Below are 22472 nucleotides of genomic sequence, written 5' to 3'. Positions count from 1 at the left end.
TATATATATATATATATATATAAAGTCCACTTTTCTAGCTTTTTTAGATGTGAAATCATTAATTACTGTTTCATAATCGATTTGTATTAACAATTCCTTTTCAATTAATAATATAGCTAATCCATTCAGTCTATATTAGACATTGTTGATCTTGGATAAGATTTTATCAATTTTAGTTTTGAAAAGCTTCTTTCGATTGAGACAACAGTTTATATATAAAATACATTTTTAAAAAAAATGAGCCCCCAAAAATTAAGGCCCTACCGATTGCTTTTTGTGTCATAATGTCCGACCGCCCGTGCTGTCTTCAATAAATCTGGTGACTTTTCATCGAAAATACCCATTTCAGTTTAGATAGAAAGGGTGAATTTCGGAAGATAACTTCACTTCTCTTGCCAGGAAAGTCATTTTGAGAAATTAGATGAATATATGTTATTATGAAAAACATTTTATACTCTTTGAGATATTATCCTCCGTACAAAACACTTTCTTTAGTCAAAATTTCCTTTTTCTTTTGTCTCCTTAAAAGCTCCTCTTTTACTTTTTTTTCTTCTTATTTAGTTTGAATGCACAGAGAAAGGTAGATGAATCAAAATTTGAACTAAAATGAGCAATAGAGAAAAATACAATCTTAGTGGACAAGCTTCTTAATTTTATTGGGTATATGTTTTGTCTTTTCTTTCTTTTTTATTTTTTTTCTTTTGTGTTGGCCTTTATAACTTTAAAATCTGCTTCTCAGTACTATCTCTTTTTTAGTGCTCCTTTTTTGGATAATTATTATTCAAAGAATAGTAAACATATTGTTGTAAAAAGTAACATGTACCCCGGAAACAATATGTGAAATGGTGGATTTAGAAATGTATGTGGACCCCACCCTAAAAACGGAGATCCCAATATTAATAGCAGGTTTGATTCCACAATTAAATAGGATGACGGATAAGAAGATTTGTCTATATAATGAAGATTACATTAGTAATTAAGAGTATAAACCGAAAATTTTCAATTGAGTTTCAACTATTCGTGTCAATACTTTAAAAATATTTTTTGTCCGGATAATAGACATTCCCTTAAAATTATCATTAATTTTCATTAGGATACCTCAGCCTTTACCTATTAAACACTTCAATTTTAATCAATATAATGTATTTGTATTAAACACAGAAAGTGTTTCTTATATTTCTTAGTGTAAGCTAGCTCGTCTGAAATTATTAGAGAAATAGCTTAAAATTGTCCCTTATCTTTCGGTGTGGACTCAAAGTCATCCTTACTTTTTCGTATGGAGTACTAAATATAGTTCTCCATATATATAATATTAGTGCACTTTTGGTCTTCCCTCAAACTTCTGTCTCTTTATTGACATCCAGAGGTTCATCACCTCATCTTTCACATGCAACAGTGCAAAAATTTCTTTCCTTGCAACATCACTTGTCTACAATAAATTGATTTAGTCCGAAAAGCAAATTAAAGGTAGATTCTTGGTAGCTACAATGATGTTTGGACTGAATAAAACAAGGAGCATTCTTTTTCTCCAACAGATTGAACATTCCATATACTAAACTATGAACAAAACCAACGTTAAAAAATAGGCGAAAGTATGGGAAGGATCAAAAGTGTATTAATGTTGCAAATATGGGTCTCATCATTTCTACTAGCTAGACTTATTGAATCATACTTTAGTATAATATGATATATACTATATTTTATTTCATTCAGCCAATAATTTCATGTTTCATACAAGTCCGAAGTTTGATTGCCATCGAATCCATTCCAATAGGTTGCACAATGTCACAACATTCTCTTCTGTTACCATCCTGTACAGAAGACAAAAGAATTATATATATATATATATAAACAATTTGCATGTTCAAAGAATGCTTCTGATACGTGATGGCTATTTTTTTTCCAATTCCGTATTCAGTACTCAGATATCACGTAGTATAAAATGAAACCGAGAGAGTATAATTACTTCCTCCGTTCCAATTTAAATGATATAATTTGAATCGTCATGGAGTTTAAAGTAGAAACGGACACTTTTCAAACTTTTTGGTTTTAAATATAATGTCGTAACATTTATGTGGTTATAACATTTGTATATCTATTTAAAAAAAAAACAAAAAACAAAAAAAGAAGCTTCATATTAAGAATAAAATCTTAAGTGTAAAGTTAATTATTTCCAAATATAGAAATATATCATTCTTTTTTTAATGAACTAATAAGGAACATTGTGAGTAATATGCAAAGTATACTTACTCCACATGAAGCTTATGCATAGGAGAAAAGACACAAATTTTTGAGACACTACCAACGGAATGTGTAAGACTGCGAGTTTCAAAAGTTCTATGACCTCACAAATATATTATGACATCTTTAAGGCATAGAAGTTTCAAAAGTCTACATTTTTCTTAAAAATCTTTACCTATTCAAATTATTCACATGAATCAGAACGGAGTGAATAATTAATTTGCAGAGTATACTTACCCCTACATGAAGCTTATGCATAGGAGAAAACACACGAATTTTCAAGACCCCATCAATAGAATGACCATCATTGCCACTCGAGCCACAACCCCTTGGACTTTTCTTGACATATGTAGTAACAATATGATTCAACCTAGTCCCTTGCACATTGTCAAACAACAAAACATTTGGAACTTCATGACCACAAGAATTTCCATTTTTATTACTCTTTAATCCTCTTACCTTAAACATGTAAGGTGGCCATGCCCCTTTCCTCCATTCACCAAATGTCTCAATTGGCCTTTCAAGATAACTTTGTGATTGAATTTTGTCATAAATTTGCACTGAATGCCCCATGACACTGAAAATGTGCAATTGTGTCTATTGTTGTAACATGTACTTCGTTGCAATAGTCTAGATTGATCAACACTTGCTGCTTTCATTAGATGGTTAACCGCGTCGTAACGGTTCATTGAAGGGAAAATTGAAGCTACTAAGTCAAGGTGATGGAGTGATAGGAATGGTGATTGAGGATGAGCCGATAAAAAGCCGGATATGTCGCCAAGCAAGTCTATCTGAAATAACATGACGAAGTCATTTTCTGGTGTTCGGTTATTTTAAAAAAAAAATTTGAGTCAAACTTAGAGGGAGAATAGGCTCACTCTCACTTTTGGCTGGATAAAGTAGTTTGTCGTACAACTATCTTAACTTTTAAAATATATGAGTTAAAATAAATCATAGATATTTGTGAGACTGTAAATTAAATCATCTTATTAAAGGTAAAATGAGACATTTAGAGTTAAATTGTTTCTAAATATAGAAAGACACTATCATTCTTTTTGGCATAGACCAAAAAGGAACGTGCATATATGATATACATTGGAATAGAGGGAGTACTACATATTTTTCTGGACAACCGAGACATTTGGAAAGTATTTTTCCTGAAAAGTATTCTTTCCACGAAAATTGACTTACGCCTTACCAAACACACTAATATGAAAATCTCATTGCTCTCTAGAAAAATAATATTGACTTTCATCTTTTTAAACTAACACGATAAGATTAGTAAAGTAAGGCCCAACTCAACTTACTTCCTAGGCTAGATGCGGATCTATAATGTATATATCTGATTATGAACAAAGTTATTATTTTATATTAATTTGAGATTGATGTATGAGTTCATACATTCCAAATCAAGAATCCGTCTCTCCGAGGCACTCTGTCCGGTGGTATATTAACTTAAGTAATGAAAAAACAACTAACGTGATAAGGTAAAGGCTGAAGAGTTTGATTACCAACCTGATGAAACCCTTTTTCTAGTGTAATGGTGACTCCTAAATCAGCTATACATGCTTGTAAAACGTGGTCACTTCCATACAAAGTTGGATAGCTCTTTATACATGTATCCATGTTCTTAGCCACAGCTTGTGCTAAAGGATAACTCAAAGCATAACCAGCACCACCAAACGCCATTTGAAATGACATCCCAAAATTACTCACAATGCACTCTGAGTTCATCCCAACATAATAGTACTTTGTGTGATCATACTTCGAAAGCACGTTGACCAAATTGTCAATCATTAGCATAGTGTCATCGTCAGCCATAACTAGTAGTAATAAATAGGAGTACTAATTAACTAAAGGAAAACGTAGCTTTTCAAAGTTTCTAATTAATTTTTTAATTCTATTGTTAAATGGTATGTATATAGATGACGTGTATTGATTTGTTATCTTTTATACGGATGATTTGACACGTATAAATTTTTATTTTTAAGCAAAAATAATTGATTTGACACATAAAATATCAGTAACCAGTGATTACGGCACTAATAACAAGCATTAAAATTGAGAAGGAAAAAAAAAAAGTTATTTTGTGGCTCACCGAAAGCTGCATCATACTTGTTATTTGCGAGTTAGAAAGCATTTTCACTTATTATATTTCATTGAATGTGAGGTTTCCTTTAATTAATTAAAACACTAAGTCATTAATTATGGAAGCTACATATTGATTTGGAGCCTAGTGCCAAATGTACGTGATTTGAAAGAGTTTTAAGTTTTATGCATTGACGGTTTTATTATTTTAGCAAACCATCTAGAATCAGTTACTGGTATGATCGCACTAGTTTGAGATTGTCAAGCCAAATTTCAGATAAAAAATATTTGAAATTTGAGATTGGATTTGAGATAAAAATATCTGAAGTTTACTTGCACAAGTTAGATTTGCTAAAGTCTTACTTCATATGTGAAGTCCGTTCTGCTGAACTTATTAGTTTTTACTTTTTACAACTTAAATAGTGGTCTCAGATTTTGGCTGTTTGTGCACTTGCCCAACATTTCATGACAAGAGAGAAGGTTGATTTTAAAAACCAGATAAAACCAAACTCATCCAATCCCTTTGTATCCAATTTTCTTCAGCTTATTCTTGAAGGAATTGAGGTGTTAATAGTAGACTTGGTACATTCATAAAATAACAACGATTGTGTGGTTATAAAAGCTTATCATTAGGGTGAATATTTAAATTAAAATATTTCTGACTTTAAAATTTTGTGATATTTTCTTTTGAACGGAATCAAAGGAAAGTTTATCACATGAACTAAAACAAAAAGAGTATAACAAGAGAGAAGTTGATTTAAAAAATTAACTAGATAAAACCAAACTCATCCAATCCCTTTGTTAATACTTGGTACATTTATAAACATAGCAAGGTTCACTTTCTACGGGACATCACATCAACATTATAATAGATGCTATTTAAGCCAGATTAATATATTACGAAGCAACAACAATAACTACGCCTCAATTCCAAACAAATTGAGGTCGCCTATGAGAATCCTTGTTGATCATGTTTTTCCGTTTAGGCTCATAAGAATATGGTAGGGAACAATAATAACAACAACAACGCCTCAATACCAAACAAATTGAGGTCGCCTATATGAATTTTAACTTACCATACTTTTCCGTTTAAGCTCAGAATAATACGTTAGGAAGTACTTGATGTATAATCAACTTATCGGTCACTAAGCCGATTCCTGCTTTCTTCATATAATCAAAGGTGTCCAAAGAGAAATATGCATCCACAAAGTTCCCGGAACTGATCAATCTCTCTAATTCTGCAAAGTCAAAGTTATTGTACTCAACTCTTTGGTTGGTGAAAGATCCATTTTGATGTCTTTCAATCTGTGTTCCCCCTCTACCCTTCAAGCTGCACATTAAGCAAATAGAAAGTGAAATATGATCAAATAAAACATATAAAAGCCTATAATGTTCCATCGGGCTCGTATTGGATCCCCCAAAAATAGTACATTTTTGGATCCCCAAAAAATAACAAAAATAGTATAAAGCCAAATCTTTGATGAAATGCCTCAACATATTTGTTATGTCTTTGTACTCTCACTTTCCCTTTTTTTTAGAAATAAGAAAATTTCATGGATATAAAAAAGAGGACAAATGTCAATTGAAAAGTCTGCATCAGACTTTGATTTACCTTCTTTATTTGTGATTAGGATGGACACATTATGAACCTGAAGAACAGATTGAAGCTAAGTCTCTACACAAGTGAGGAAGGACAATTTGCAACAATTCAACCCCTCATTTTGATATTTGAAATTCCTTTTTTCAAAGTTCGGTGACTCAACATATTTGGTTATGTCTTTGTTTTTTAGCAATTACAAATCTCTCCATTTATTTCCATTTTTTTTGATTGCTTCGAGTTACGGAGAAATAAATGTTTGAAAATTTCATAGTGATCATCCACAATACAAGATAATATCTTCTATATATATAATGTATTATACAACGTATAATAAAATCATGCATATAAAATTTTATATAGTGTATAATCAAATTATGTGAGTTATATCTAATTTATTATAATAGGTGAAATAAATTATATGAATATTAAAATAACATTTTTATTATACTATATGAATAAAAATCAACACTCAAATTATTAGATTCTTGAAATGAAAATTGAGATTTTATTTTTTATGGAACAATGAAAGAAGTTGAGAATAAGGAGGAAGTAGAAAAGGTCTCTTGCGTATTTTTTGCGAAATATGAAATTGTATAAAAAGATGGAACACATTATGAGTTATTCCTGAATATATAGCAATTTGATTTACTATAAAACATTTAACTTGATTGTTTAATAACATTTAGTTGCTAAGTAAATATTATAATATTATTGTCTCTTACACAAAAAAAAATAAAAATAAAAAACTTCGATTTAACCGAAAAACCGGAAGGACAATCTTCAAAACCGAATTCAACCCCGAATTAATTCGTTTTCCGATTTTTGGTTTTTGGTGTTTATGCAACAACTTGTACAAGTTGATATTACCATTTGGGACTTACTAAGATGGTTTGAATTGAGACCCGGGGGCGAGGGGCTAGAGTGAGTTTAGTCACATTTTGGAACCTTAGACACTTTTAAATTTTTTGTTGTCATCTGGTGTCTTGCGATTGCAAAAGGTGGAGAGCTGGCCTGAACCGTAAAAGGGAGATGGGCTTCGCGAACACGAGTGGACTCAACTCTATTGACCTCTGTGATCCCGACTCTTAGATGCTCATCCAAATGCAGGTTCATACCTATTTTGAATTCCGCACTGTACTTGGTTACTGATTTTTGGATTATTTACGTCTTTATGTTGGATTTATATTCAGTTTAGGGTGCATTTACTATGTTTAATGAATGGTTCGCTTGATATGGGGGGTTGTTGGGTGCCGATTGCAAAGCCCGGGCTTTCCGGCGCGTGACAATATCACACATTTTCTCACTTAGCTGATTGATATTATAAATATATCAAAGCAATTCTATATCAAAATCAGCAACATGTAATATATCTCACTAAAACAATTGCAGAAAACAAAGAACAAAATGTGACTGATTTTCTAGGATATCCGGATTGAGGTTATCTTTCCTTATTAGAAGCTATTTCACTCGGACTCTTCAAATATACTGTCGGTCTGTCAGATGTGTGTCGAATCCTCCAAAAGCTATACATTTATGGATGACTCGACACTGGTGTGACAACATATTTGGAGGGTCCGAGCATATAGATTAGTAACTTACCGCAATCGAACTTGATTTTTGCGAACAATAGGAAACCATTCCGAGTTACCACCACAATGCTTGTACCTCTGCTCTGCATGAACATCACATTCGTTCAGAATTTCACATAAAAGCGAAGAGGCGTCCACCATGAAAGTGAGTCGACTACTAGCATCATCGAACTTGCTGATTTCAGACTGCACGTTGAGGCGACTACAATGCAATTTCAAATCAATGTCGTGGTGCATAACTCGTATTTTCGGGTTTCCATCATAAAATGAGGCGCGGATCGCGTACATAGAAGGTATAGAAACTTCGTCGGGTGAAATCCATGAAGTTTGAGGAAGTATTTTGGGAAACATAGACTCCTGCAAATAAGTTGAATTGTGTATCATAGCATTTGTGATGCTGTAAAAGGTTTTCATTAAGGATAAAATGAGAAGTTTATAGTTATACTATTTCAAATATAGAGATGTATCATTCTTTTTTGGGACAAACTAATAAGAAAATAGTGTCATATAAACTGAAACAAAATAAGAGCAAAATAATAATTACACTTACCAAGAATAAAACTGCTCCACAGTGCTTGACAACTTTAAGATTCATCCGGACGTCATCCAAACTCCTGAAATTATAGAGATTAAGAAGTCACAAACTTGATCCCTACTATGAAAAAAAATGGAATTAGCTACGAACTTTGTTGCTAATCCGTCGCTAAATTGCTCGTAGCTAACAAAATTGTTTGATAATCCGTGCTATTTTGTCGCTTAATAGGATTATCGACAAATTTTGCTGTTTGGCTACAAAATTTGTCTGTCGCTAATTCCTTATTTTTTAGTACTGCGCGGCCTCCACTAAAATATCAAAACTATGGTCTAATAACAATCAAATTATCCTCAATATAAACGAATTAATATCCATACTTACCTATGCACTGGCTCTTCAAATCCAAAATACGCTGCAAGACTATCCAACTGCTACAAACATTATTAATCAAATCAGTATCAGTCTACTTCTTACGTAGTTCCGAAATACATAAATTTTATTTTAAAAACTGAAGGATTTTATGTCTGATTTCACAATCAAAATTATGAAATTTAACTCTTGAAATCCAATTGTGCCCGACGAAGGTAATACATGATTTGTACCAAATCTAATGTGCTTGGACGGACCCGTAATAAATGTATCGAGTCCAGCTCTACTTTCCCGGTTTGTTTCAGTTTCACTGACCTCTAGGCTACACCCCTCGATTCAGAGTCATCAAAGGAAATAAAAAAGGGGAAATAACACTGTATGCCAATTATGGCAAAATATTTACCCGTTTTAGCCCATCTTTTTTTTATTATCCGTTATAGCCACTTTTTCACCCTTCTGCTTTTTCCTTCCTCCTTCATCTCGAGCGAGCTACCAGCTCCTCCACCACTGTGCAACCAATAAACACCCCTTATACATTATGTATAAACCCCTCTCTTGTATAAACAACTCTTGTATAAGTTTATTGTAATACTAGTTTTATACATTATTATACACTTTTAAAGAAGGTTTATACATTGTATACAGTAGGTGTATAAAGTTGTATATTATTGTATAATGTTGTATACCGTCAAAAAGTGTCAATACAGGTGTAATTTAAAAATATGGCTACACAAATGCAATTTTGTATGCTGGATTGTACATTACTGAAATTTTCCAATAAAAAAATACCTTCATGTTACCAGCTCTCTTTCCAAACCAGTCTGTTAACAGATGTCATGAATCAATCAAGTGCCTATATTCTGGTGCTGGCTTATTAATTCCATCAAATGCCTCTTTAATTCGAGCACAATCAAATTCCTCAATATTATGTCCAGCCCATATTCGCCCTGTCTCAACATATAGAGATAAAAGCGTCACAAAAATAAAATTAGACTTGTCATAACATTTATGTGTAATTACAACACTTTCGAATGTAACTTAGGGTCGAGAATGATGAAGAGGGTGGTCAAAATTATTCCAAGGTGAAATATTTATTTTTTTGACGTGAAATTTATGGTAGTAACGCGCTAACGTGGTGAGTAAAATGTCATAATTGTACGCCAAAAAATTGACATTTCGAGTCAATTTGTATTTTCTGATTAATTCATACTTAGTGCAATATGACTTTAGCGTGAAACAAAATAATTTTATGATGTTACAGTTATAATAGGTAAAATTCAGTACTTTACAATGATAATAAAAAACCAATTCTGTGACTTTATCATTATAACAAGTAGAGTTCAGTAACCATAAGTAAAATTAGCTCAAATTTCCAAGTTACCAATTTATAATTCACTATAAAGTGTTACTACAAGTATTCGAGTAATCTTAATAATAAGTATTTTTTTGATATAACATCAAAGATGTGGTAGGATGATAAGTATTTTTTAATTAATCCATAATCAGAGGTCTCGAGTTTAAGCCCTGGATATGAAGTGATTGCTTTTGGTAGGGAGCACTTTACCCTCAAAGTGAGACTTTCCTAAGACGATCCAGATGAGTCGGGTCTCATAGCAGTTGCCAAACATCGAGTGAGAAACTAACAAAAATATTTTCTACATTACTAGTTACTAGTGTAAAAATGGTCAATGAGTATTCGGGTTAGGACCGCATTCCAAGGGGTATAATATAGGTAGCCTATCCTGACGCAAATATCAAGCTTGAACCTACGAAGTAAGGGTTATACGAAGATAATTTTACCGTTACTCTGATACAGGGACACTCCCATTCTATAGTTACTAGTGTGTAAAAGTTGGAAAAACAAAAAAAAACATTGGAATGATGATTTTTTTTTTTTTATATGCTAATTACTTACCATGGAGGATATCGTAGATAGTGTCAGCAACTTGAGAGAAGCGAGGGGCAGAGACTAAGTCTTCTCTTGTAATGCCTTTATAAGAAAGATCCGGTAATGTATCCAAGTCATTGGGTCGGATGAGGGTCGAATAAATATCAAGCTCAATCAACCTCCTTGGACATACATATATGGATCCGAATTCATATAGGATCCTATCCTGACCCGGATTCGGGTATGTCGTCTCCACATCAAAGAACACAATTGGATCATGTTGTCCATCTATGTTCATGATCTCCATTAATGCAGCTGAGCTTAGCTTCACAAATTTTTACACACAAACACACAGTGAGAATATAGTTTCTTGTTGTGTTAAGGTTGTGTAGTGATATATACTACTCCAAGTGTGTATATATATAGATGCATGCATATAGGCGGGGGGCAGAGAAAGCATGTACGGTACAGGTTCGGCAGAACACAATTATTTTAGTCCAGGTCCTGTACATTTGATGAGAATTTTACTGAATATGTACGTATAATAAATTTTGGAACTCATAAACTTAAAATTAAGAATATTTATATTTGGTTCAACCCATAAAATAGGGTGGATATACCTTGCTTCAAATGGTAACCTGTTGAAGTTCTTTACTTCCCCATCCAATTTTATGTGAAGATATTACTATTTGGAGAGTCGAACATTTTTTCTTTTACTATGATTTTCTCAATTTTATTTTAAATATCTTTTGAATCATTAGCTATATTGACTTTAGTACTTTTTATGTAGTTTGGGAATATATAATTTATTTATTTTTTAAAATATGAAGAATCTATACCTAAATTCAAATCGAAATTATTTGTTTTGACACTGGTACGTCGAATGCTTCACATAGACTGGAATAGAGGGAGCACTAGATATACATGTATAGATAATAAGCAAAATGAAAATATTTGGTATAAATATAAAAAATGACACTATTTATCGTTATTATTTATTCATTTATTCACTTTTTTAAATATTAACATTGCTTGCGAAAAATTCTGCGCACGTCACTACATATATAACTATGCCGGTGAATGATGGAAATAATGTAAACAGAAGACTGATTTTCCATGGATGGGCAGTGTAGTATACTGTTAATAACTTTTTCTTTTTCTTGCTTTTAACAGTTTGGAGTTTAAGAAACTCTCTTATGCTTAGTCTTGAAGTAGTGTACCTCGGAAGCTTACATCTCTGTTTGAATAGTTGTCATTTCATAATGTATCATATCATAATATTATAATATATTATTTTATGAATATAATACTTAAATAAATTGTGTCGTTTGTTGTTTTTTAATTTTTTTATTGTTTCAATATTTGACTGTATCGTACTATCTTCCATAAGAAATTTGCTGATTTTTCATCTAAAATCCCTATTTCAGTTAGATGGGATGGGAGAATTTCGGAAAATAACTTCACTTCTCTTGCCAGGAAAGTTATTATTTTGAGAAATTAGATGAAAATATGTTATTATGAAAAACATTTTATAAAGATACTTTTCGAGATATATTATCCTCCGTACAAACACTTTTTTAGTCAAAATTCCCTTTTTCTTTTGTCTCCTAAAAAGCTCCTATTTTTTTATTTTATTTTTTTTTACTTTTTTTCTTCTTTAGTTTGAATGCAAAAGAAAGATTGATGAATCAAAATATGAACTAAAATGAGCAATAGAGAAAAATACAATCTTAGTGGACAAGCTTCTTAAATTTATTGGGTATATGTGTTGTCCTTTCTTTCTTTTTTATTTTTTTCTTTTGTGTTGGCCTTTATCTCTTTAATCTTCTCAGTACTATCTCTTTTTAAGTGCTCCTTTTTTGGATAATTATTCAAAGAATAGTAAACATATTGTTGTAAAATTTAACATGTACCCCGGAACTAAGATATGTGAAATGGTGGGTTTCGAAATGTATGTGGACCCACACTGAAAACGGAGATCTAATATTAATAGCAGATCGGACTAAGATATGTGAAATGGTGGGTTTCGAAATGTATGTGGACCCACACTGAAAACGGAGATCTAATATTAATAGCAGATCGGATTCCAGAATTAAATTGGTTATATAAGATTTGTCTTTATATTAGTAATTAAGGATATAAACCGAAACATTTTTCTATTGAGTTTTAACTATTGGTAAGGCTATCGTCATTCTTCCTTCAAGTCAATAGTTTGAAGATATTTTTTGTCCAGATACATAGACACTCCCTTAAAAATATCATTAGTTTTCATTACGATACCTCAGCCATTACCTATTAAACACTTCAATTTTAATCAATATAATGTATGTGTATTAAACACAACCGACTAACATGACAAAGAAAGTGTTTCTTATATTTAGTGTAAGATGGTCTGAAATTATTAGAGAAATAGCTTAAAATAGTCCCTTATCTTTGGGTCTAGACTCAAAATACTTTTTGCACATGGAGTACTAATAGTCCTTCGTGTTTATAATATTAGTGCACTTTTGGTCCTCCCTCAAATTAACTTCTGTCTCTTTTTTGACATCGAGAGGTTCATGACCTTATATATCACATGCAACAGTGCAAAAATTTCTTTCCTTGCAACATCACTTGTCTGCAATAAATTAATTTAGTCCAAAAAGCAAATTAAAGGTAGAATCTTGGTAGCTACGATGATGTTTGGACCAAATAAAACAAGGAGCACTCTTCTTTTCACCTTCTCTCACATGGAGTTATTGTTTCTATTAAACAAAGAAGGCGACTGAACATTCCATGTACTGAATTGTGAACAAAACCAATGTTAAAAAATAAGCGAGTTTGGGGAAAGATCAAAAGTGTACTAATATTGCAAATATGGGGGACTATTAGTGCTCTGTCTGTTTATATCTCTTTATTTCTTCTAGCTAAACTTGTTGAAACATATATATATATATATATATATATATATATATATATATATATATATATATATATATATATATATATATCATTCAGGCAATAATTTCATGTTTCATACAAGTCCTAAGTTTGATTGCCATCGAATCCATTCCAATAGGTTGCACAATGTCACAACATTCTCTTCTGTTACCATCTTGTACACAAGAAAAAAAAAAGATTATATAGACACACACACACCCATATATTATCAAAAACTAAACTGTTGGAGAAATGAAACACTTTTATTAATGAAACTATTAGAGATGGAATTGCATAGCAGGGACTAGAGTGCAATTAGACAATAGTTAGAGTACTAGATTATTTTTATGTGATAGTATTAATCTAGTCAGTTAGAGAATTAGTTAGAGACAGTTGTATATGTAAAAAGGAGTATCAGTTCTCCAGATCAATGAAATCAGTTTACACTAACTCTCATCTCTAAATTTCCTCTCTCTAGATTTCATTCAATCTCAATTATGAGCAATTAACATGGTACCAGAGCAAGTTATTGCGATTCTGAACTGAAATTGAAGAAACAACTCTGAAGAACACATCAATGGCAGTTGACAACGAATTGCCAGAAAAATTAAGCCACAATCACCCACTATATTTGAGTGCAAATGATAATTCAGGAGCTGTGTTGATCTCAATGCAGTCGAGTGGATCAGAAAATTATCTCGCTTGGAGTCGAGCAATGCGTCTTGCAATTCTAGGAAGAAACAAACTGGGATTCATCAAAGGCACTTGCAAACAGGAAGATTTTGGTCCAAATCTCACTGATTTGTGGGAGAGATGCAATGCAATCGTGATTTCTTGGATTATGAACTGCGTTTCTAAGGAATTATTTAGTGGAGTTGTATATTCAACCAGTGCTGCACAAGTTTGGGAAGATCTCAAGGAGAGATTCGACAAAATTGATGGATCTAGGGTTTATCAACTTCACACTCAAATTGCAACTGTTCATCAAGATACTAATTCAGTTGCAACCTATTTCTCTAAACTACGAACACTTTGGGTAGAATTTGATAGCATTGCTCCTACACCTGGTTGTGATTGTCCAAAATCAAAAGATTTTGTTGAATTCATGCGTAGACTCAAATTATTTCAATTTTTGATGGGATTAAATGAATCGTATGAGCAAGCTACGGAACAAATTCTCATGATGGTTCCACTGCCTACTGTGAACAAGGCATACTCAATGTTAGTTGAAAGAGAAAGTCAAAGAGCACTGTCACAAAACTCTGCAATAGCTGAAAATGCAGGGGTGACTGCTCTAATGACTGCTAGAAATCACAACAACTTTCAGAGACCTAAGAAGAGTACATATGATCCAAATGCTTGGTGTGACAATTAACGAGAATTAAGAGACATGCCACAACAGTCTGTTATAGACTAGTTGGCTACCCTCCTGGATATAAATTTAAGAAGAAACAACCTTATCAAACTGCTCATAATGCAATCACAGAGTCTAACCACTACCATGATCAAAATAACTATGTACAACAGTCTCCTTTTGAAGCTAACAATGTAGGCTCTAGCAAGTTTGTGAGAGATTCGGGTTCTAGCTATCATGAGAAACACCCTGTTTTAGTGATATGACCCTATTAGGCACACCTCGCTTGAAGACTCGCGTCAAGGCAGAGGCATGGGACTCCAATCCATTCAAGCTAGGAGGATGACCAAAGGAGCATTGGAGACCCATGGAGAGGCACAAAAGCCTTAAGAAGGCCTATGAAGTATGGAAAGTAGCTTGGAGGGGAATGAAAGAAGAAGTTACAAGAAAGAAGGCCAACACTCAAAGTGGCTAGGGTCGCAAAGGGACATAAATGCAAAAGTGGCTAGACGTGCAAAGAAGGACCATAGATGCAAAAGGGTTACAATTGCAAGCTTGAGGATTAGATGATGGCTATATGTGCAAGAGGAGCCTTTTCGGTTTCAAGCCAACATCCAACTAGGCAAACAGGTCGCTGCCTCGTGTGGCATTCTTGTAATAAGCTAGCCTAGCTTTAAGTCTCTTAGTATAAATACTAGACTTAGGTTATTTTCATCTTTAGATTATGTTGAATGAAGAAACTCTTATGAGAGAATTGTAGTTGGTAGCTTTAGGATAATATAGATTGTTTGGTTGGTTAACCAAGTGTTACTTCCTAGTTGTGAAGTGAATTGCTTATTTTCATCGGAATTGATGTTTGCTCATTTGTGGATTCATTTGAGTCGTTTGTTGATTCGAATTGCTTAGGTTCTAGGGTTTGTAAATCCGATTGGAAGGGTTACGGTTTGATATACCCTTTCTTGTCCATATATTTCTTGCTCTTGGGTCAAGTATCTATCCATATACCCTCTTCCATTTCTATTCTTCATCTCCCTTTTATTTTGATTTTTTTGTCCTTTGTTTTTCTAGAGTTTCCTTAGGTTGAATCTTATCATTTGGTATCAGAGCTTAGGCTAGAGTGTTGTTTCTACAATCCTCAATCCTAGGTTCTTCATAGTTGAAAAAAAAAAATCAAATAAAAAAAAATCAAAAATCCCAAAAAAAATCGAAAATCATTTTGTGCTTTGATTTTGTTGTTTTTGAAGTTAGTTTTGAGTTTGTTGTGGTGAAAAACATCTAGAAACGAAATTTGAAGTTATTTGGGTAAGAATTGAAGTTTCCACCATTAGAGGTTCATGTTAGCTTGAAGAACTCAAAGTGGGTTTAGTTGATTTTGGTGAAATTGGCTTTGATTCGTATTAGGCTTTGTTGTCTAAGTGATAAGGAGCTTAGATCTAAAAATTGGGGCAAAAACGAGTTGATTTGGACCACATTAGGTTTTTTAGTGTTCTTGGTGTTCATCTTTGTTCTTGGTGAAGAAGAAGATAAAAAGGAAAGTTAGATCCAAGGAATCCAAGTCAAAGGCTGAAAAGTTATTTTTCTAGCCAAAAAGGGTAAATACAAGGTTGAGTGGGTCCCGAAGTCGGCAAATTCGGAAAATCTAGCCTGATTCTAGGAGCCAAATGAGGTACGGTCGAATTTCATCAAGCTTTGTCATCCAAGTTATACGGACCGTACGATTATATACGGATCGTGAAACTTGGTCGTGGTACAAAGGCCCAGTTGGGAGAGTTTATTACATTTGACCCATCGAAGTACGTATTATACACGGATCGTACAATTTTATACGACCCGTGAAACTTGGTAATGGAATAAGCGGCCAGGTTGGACGGTTGCATATAATTTGGTCTTGAAGTACGGACGTATTTATACGGCCGTACAATTTTATACGATCCGTGAACTGGTCGTGAAATAGGACTGGGATTTTGGAGACGATACATTTCATTTCGTCCTTCGAATACGGACGTATTATACGGACTGAGTATAATATTATATGGCAGGTAAGTTGGTCGTGAAAGGTGATATTGGTCGTGAAAGTGATCGTACAACACCATCTTCCACAACAATTCTAAGGTGATCGTTTCTTGATTCGACTTCGATTTCTTTCACTTCTAATTCAATTCAATTTCAAAATTTTCTTGGGAGTGATTGTTGGATTGCGTCCCTAATCCTTTAGTAGGGAGCAAAAAAAAAAAAAAAAATTTAGTTGTCTCAATTGATACCTTAGATCACTCGGGGCTTCACGGCGCATTTTCAAGTTATCACCTACACAGGTTGAAAATTTTTATTTATTTTCCGGTTTTTAGCATTCCATTTTCTAGTGTCTCTTAACTAGTGGCCATTTAGTAGTTGTTCCTACTTGTGTCTACTAGTTCTTGTGTCAACGCATTTCTTTCGTGCTAATTTCTTTCGAGCTTTTTCTTCGTTTTATTTATTGAAACTTTATTGGCTCTCGTCCGTTTTGCTTTGAGTCGTCCGTCATTCATCTAAACAAAAATCCATTCTACCACAAAGGATAAAGCAACGTGTGAATTTGATTGGGCGGCGATTCATCAACAACTTCTAAAGAGCACGGAGTGTGGTAAGGTTGAGAGTTGATACCAAATGAAGCGAGGCTTTTATTACTAATCTTGTTTGCTAGTTTTGCAGGTCATCATGTCTAACCAAGGTGATAGGACGCAAGAGGCAGTAGATATGTCATCCATAGCAAGTTCATTGGCTATGGTCATGAATCAAATCTCGGGCATGCAAGCGGGTATGGAAGATATGAGAGGAGAAATGAATGGGAAGTTGAAGGGTATGGATGAACGGATGGTGAGTATTGAGAAAGTTCAAATGGGGGGTTCGAGTAGAATGGGCACTCCCCGTTCTAGGAATGAAGGTGATGGGGATAAAACACAAGATACCACTCCAACCATTACTCGGGACAAGCACATGCCTTGTGCAATCCAACACCACGACTTCATACTACCCAAAAGAGCTCCACCACCCCAAACAACCAACTTTACATCCCAAAACTCCACGTTCCAAAACACCAATCGACAAACCTATCCCTAAGTTTACCAAACACAACCCGAATGAGGCAATCCCTCAAGCAACCTTACAACAAACATCCCAAGCTCCACCCCAAGTCCAAACACAAGATCCACTTCCTAACCAAAACCAACACGCTACCACTACCAATACCCGAAAAATGAATGAAGAGGAGTATGATGACTATCCACAAGGAAGGTGGTGGGATGATAGCCGAAAGGAGGAGGCGTGAAGGAATGAATAACCGGGGAGGGGAGGAAGAGGAGGTTTGAGAGGTTTCCGGGCCATGACCCTAGATTCCAAGGTAATGTAGACTTGGAAGGGCCCCGAGTTATGAGGATGGGGAAGATGGCAAGATAATGAGCGGAATTTGAACACCGTCAAGGTGAACCTTCCTACGTTCCAAGGAGGTAGCAATCCGGAAGAGTTCCTTAAAAAATTGAAAAGTGAGCGCATCTTCCTCACGAACAATGTGTCCGAGGCCTTAAAGGCAAAGTATGCCCTCGCTCCCGATTTGAGGGGTACGCTTACTACTGGTGGAATCCCGAGAAGTTACAAAAGAGCTCGACAACACATCTATGATCTCCCAACTTGGAACGACTTGATTGAGCTCATGGAGACAAGGTGGCTTACACACATACCACCAAGATGCCAAAAGGTTGTACATGTCAGGTTGAAAAGTGTGGAAGCATACTTGATGAGTTTGAGGACTTGCGGATGAAGTCAGATGACAAGAGCATGAGGAGTACACTATTATAAGGTTTGTAGCCAACTTGAATCGAGACATCTCTAACCGACGAGGCTCAAGACTTATAATAGTCTTGAAAGAGGCATTCCGCATCGTCGAGGTTGAAGCGGATCTAAAGAAGGGTCTTACAAAGACAAAAGCAAAATATCTTCAGCACGGAACCCGAGGGAAAGAGAAGTGAGCGTCCACTTGGAGAAGCCAAGATCATTACCCCGCTCCTCGAGCTAAAGTTTGATTACAAGGCTAGGGAGACGACCAAGCCAAAGGAGGTAACAACGTTAAACCTAATTTCCTCGTCCATCTACCATTCAATGTTTTGAATGCCAAGGTAGAGGACATATTGCAAGTGAGTGTCCCAACCGGAGGACTATCAGGTATAGTAAGGGATGGGTATCGAACCGACGATGAAAATGAGGGCGGGGTTGTCATGATAAGGAAGGAGAAAGTAGTGAGTGTGAGAAGGTGATTCCGAGGATGAAGTTGAATTAAGATACGAGGAGGCTTTGAATCATGCTATTGTTGCTAGAAGGGCCGTGAGAGCTCTAGCTAGGGAAGAGAGTGACCAAGCTGGAGAACTTATTTTACAAAGGTGTAAGATTTTGGACAAGGTTGTTCGTTGATAATTGATGGTGGGGTTAGTTGTCACGGTTGTGATTCTTGGTTGAAAGTATGAAAATCCTCCACAAGAAAACACCCATCAGCCTACGAAGCTCCAATGGTTCAATGAAAGTGGAGAAATACGGGTGACCAAGCAAGCGATTATTCAATTGAGCATTGGAATATATGAGGATGAGAATTTTATGTGATGTGGTACCAATGCAAGCGTGCCATATTTTGCTTGGAAGACCTTGGCAATTTGATGTGGATGCCTCGACATAGTGGGCGGACAACAAGTATTCTTTTGTGGTTAAAGGTAAAAAGTATGTCCTTGCTCCGTTGACTCGAAGTCCGTGAAGACTATAGAGTCATGAAGGAGTTACGTGAAAAGATAAAAAGGGAGGAAATGGTTGTGAGTGATAAGGAGACCTTGGTTGCTCCCGAGGAGGACAAGAGTTCGACCCAAGGAAGAGTAAGAAGTGTATGGTCGCTAGAGGAATGTTGGAGGGAGAGGAAAGGTGTGGTGAAGTTAGGACTTGGTGCCAAGTCAAGCTAACCTCTCTAACCTTTCTATTTCTTCTAGTTGACTTGTTCCTTTTGTAGGTACTTATGTGGATGATCACCCCAAAGAGGACATGGACCCGAGTTTCCAAGTTCCTTTGGAGGATGAAGTGGTGCTACCCTCTTCTAAGGAGGGAGACCAATATAAGGAACTTGACCAAATAACCGACAAAGGTGATGTGCTTGAACAAAGAGGTAACAAAGCTAACCCTTCTACTTTAGCAAACGTGTGGATCACTTTGTGCTTGATGAACAATTGAGTAGAGGTCAAGTTTTGCCTTGTGATGGAATTAGTGACCACTTTGTTAATTGATGATGTCTTGGTGAAAAGTGCTTACACACTAGTTGATCCTTTTGATGACTATATTGACTTTTCTTGGCAAGAGTAAATTGTGTGTCCATCCTAGTGGTAGCACTTTTGTTGATAGTGATCCTTTTGAGAGTGAACTTGCTTATTTTGGATGTGATCTTGTGATTGGGCATACTCTCTTCAAGGATGGTAATTTGCCTGATAATGATATAGTGGTGGGTTTTGAAATACACGAATTGTGTTTTGTGATGTTGAAAATGAATCCATTCTTTGAATCACAAAGTCACCAAATTCCACTATGGTATGATGATCCATTTCTTGGAGAAAAACCTCTCGAGGGAATTTGACTTGATTGCTAAATGAATTATTTTAAAGGAGGGTATAACTTGGCTACAAATTGCTAACAATACCTTATGTGATACCTTTCCTTATGACCTCTTTGCTTATAAAACCACTTTGTATGTTGTTGCTTAAGTTTATGATGGGCTTTCAAGTGGGATGTGTGAGACCATGACCTCGAGGCATATTTTTTTTTTATGACCTGTGTAGTGTCCTCTTGTTATGTCTTGGTAGTGAAACCATTGTTTGAGGAGACTAGTGTAGAGGTTGGAGCTCAGGTTGGAATGACCTTACTTTACATCGTACACTTAGTCAAAATGAAGGTAGAACTTGCGTAAATTGAGTTATTCTTGAATTTTGGGGAATTCACACTTGTCTCCATTATGGCTTCTCTTGCATGATTACTATTGATGTGTGGTTGTACCACAAATTTGTTCATCACTTGCATGATTATGTGGTTATTATTGTGTGTGCTAACCCTCAATCTTGGAGGAGTATGTTGTCTTCCATCTTCCTTTGGCTTTTTCGAGTTCGGATTAGAGACGAATCCTTTTCAGAAAAGAGGATGATATGACCATTAGGCACACCTCGCTCAAGACTCGCATTGAAGACCGAGGCATGGACTCCAAATCCATTCAAGCTAGGAGGATGACCAAAGGAGCATTGGAGACCCATGAGAGAGCCTGGTGTCCAAGCAATAAGGAGCTATGAAGTATGGAAAGTATCTTGGAGGAATGAAAGAAGAAGGCTAGAAGAAAGACGTGCCAACACTCGAAGTGGGTAAATGTGCAGTGACATAAATGCAAAAGTGGCTAGACGTGAAAAGAAGGACCATAGATGCAAAAGGGTTACAATTGCAAGCTTGAGGATTGGATGATGACTATATGTGCAAGAGGAGCCTTTTCGGATTTCAAGTCAACATCCAACTAGCCAATGGTACTTTGCCTCATTAATGGCATTCTTGTAATAACTGGCCTAGCTCTTAAGTCTCTTAGTATAAATACTAGACTTAGAGTTATTTTCATCTTTAGATTATGTTGAATGAAGAAACTCTTATGAGAGAATTGTAGTTGGTAGCTTTAGGTTAATATAGATTGTTTGGTTGGTTAACTTGAAGTGTTGCTTCTAGTTGTGAAGTGAATTGCTTATTTTATCGAATTCATATGTTGCTCATTTGTGGATTCATTTGAGTCGTTTGTTGATTAATTGCTTAGGGTTCTAGGGTTTGTAAATCCGATTGGAAGGGATAGGGTTTGATATACACTTCTTGTCCATAGATTTTACTCTTGGGTCAAGTATCTATCCATCTACCCTCTTCCATTCTATTCTTCATCCCCGTTTTATTTTGATTTTTTTTTTGTCCTTTGTTTTCTAGAGTTTCCTAGGTTGAATCTTATCAACGAAAGGTGATATCCAAGGTATGGAGTTTATCGAGGGCAATACTCTCGGATCTTGAAATTTCTTCCAACAACAAAGAATCAAATGCTCGCAGAGAAAACCAATCACGACTTCTCCATCACCTGGCCGAGTTCTGCGCTGTCACCGCAAGGTATCATTACCGCACTAATGGTAGATAGTAATCAAGATGAATGGATAGTAGATAGTGGTGCAACAAATCACATGACTCACAACACTAAGAACTGACATTAACCATACCGTATTTACCTACCTACTCACAAAAAGGTTCATCTACCTGATGGAACTTCAACTCAGGTCACACATATTGGATCATGTAACTTGTCTGAGGAAGCTAAAGAAGGCAATGTGCTATTAATACCAGAATTCAAGTACGATCTATTATCGATTATCAAAACTTGCCGGGAACCACTGGCCGCATCATTTTTTCTTTGGTTCTTCTTCATGTTAAAGGGACCTACACGGTGGGAGGGTAGTGGAGATTGGTAGAGAAGAAAATGGTCTCTATCTCCTGCCTATACATCCACAAAGTAGAGGTGGCATCAATAAATTGCAAGTTATGCAGGTTCAGACTACTATAACTAATGATGCACAAATTGCTCTTTGGCATAAGAGACTTGGTCACACTTCTACTAAAACTCTTACTTACATGTTATCTGTTTCACCTTCTGCTTGTAATAATGGTTATGGTCATGTTGTACACTTGTCTTCTTTAGCTAAAATGTATCTTAGGACAAATTTCTTTTCCTACTAGCTAATCCAGATCCACTACTTGCTTTAACCACTTCCATTGATGTATTGGGGGCCCCATAGAGTTTTACAAAAGGATTGGGGATCCTTTTTCAC

General features: G+C 35.1%; 1 protein-coding gene and 1 pseudogene across 5 annotated transcripts in view; both read right to left on the bottom strand.

Moving 5' to 3' along the window:
- Nucleotides 1-603: 603 nt before the first annotated feature.
- Nucleotides 604-5114, bottom strand: LOC132032789 (uncharacterized; annotated as a pseudogene).
- A 143-nt stretch (nt 5115-5257) lies between these two features.
- The window catches only part of LOC132032788 (protein NEN1-like), a 29210-nt gene continuing 11995 nt past the window's right edge, over nt 5258-22472 (bottom strand). The window contains exons 1-6 of one of the 5 annotated variants that reach the window (XM_059422503.1): nt 10338-10471; nt 9212-9369; nt 8435-8484; nt 8069-8132; nt 7529-7875; nt 5258-5659 (exon numbers count right to left, since the gene is read on the bottom strand). In XM_059422503.1, coding sequence (XP_059278486.1) covers nt 5425-5659; nt 7529-7875; nt 8069-8132; nt 8435-8484; nt 9212-9217 — 702 coding nt within the window. In that variant the 5' untranslated portion in view covers nt 9218-9369; nt 10338-10471 and the 3' untranslated portion in view covers nt 5258-5424. Of the gene's footprint in view, nt 5660-7528; nt 7876-8068; nt 8133-8434; nt 8485-9211; nt 9370-10337; nt 10472-22472 lie in introns of those variants that run through there. The other 4 variants (XM_059422505.1, XM_059422507.1, XM_059422504.1 and 1 more) reach the window with 4 other exon arrangements.

The sequence above is a fragment of the Lycium ferocissimum genome, chromosome 10, assembly GCF_029784015.1.
Source record: "Lycium ferocissimum isolate CSIRO_LF1 chromosome 10, AGI_CSIRO_Lferr_CH_V1, whole genome shotgun sequence".
NCBI classification, from domain to species: Eukaryota; Viridiplantae; Streptophyta; class Magnoliopsida; order Solanales; family Solanaceae; genus Lycium; species Lycium ferocissimum.
The sequence above is the reverse complement of the archived record's forward strand: the minus strand, read 5'-3'. Positions and strand labels throughout refer to the sequence as shown.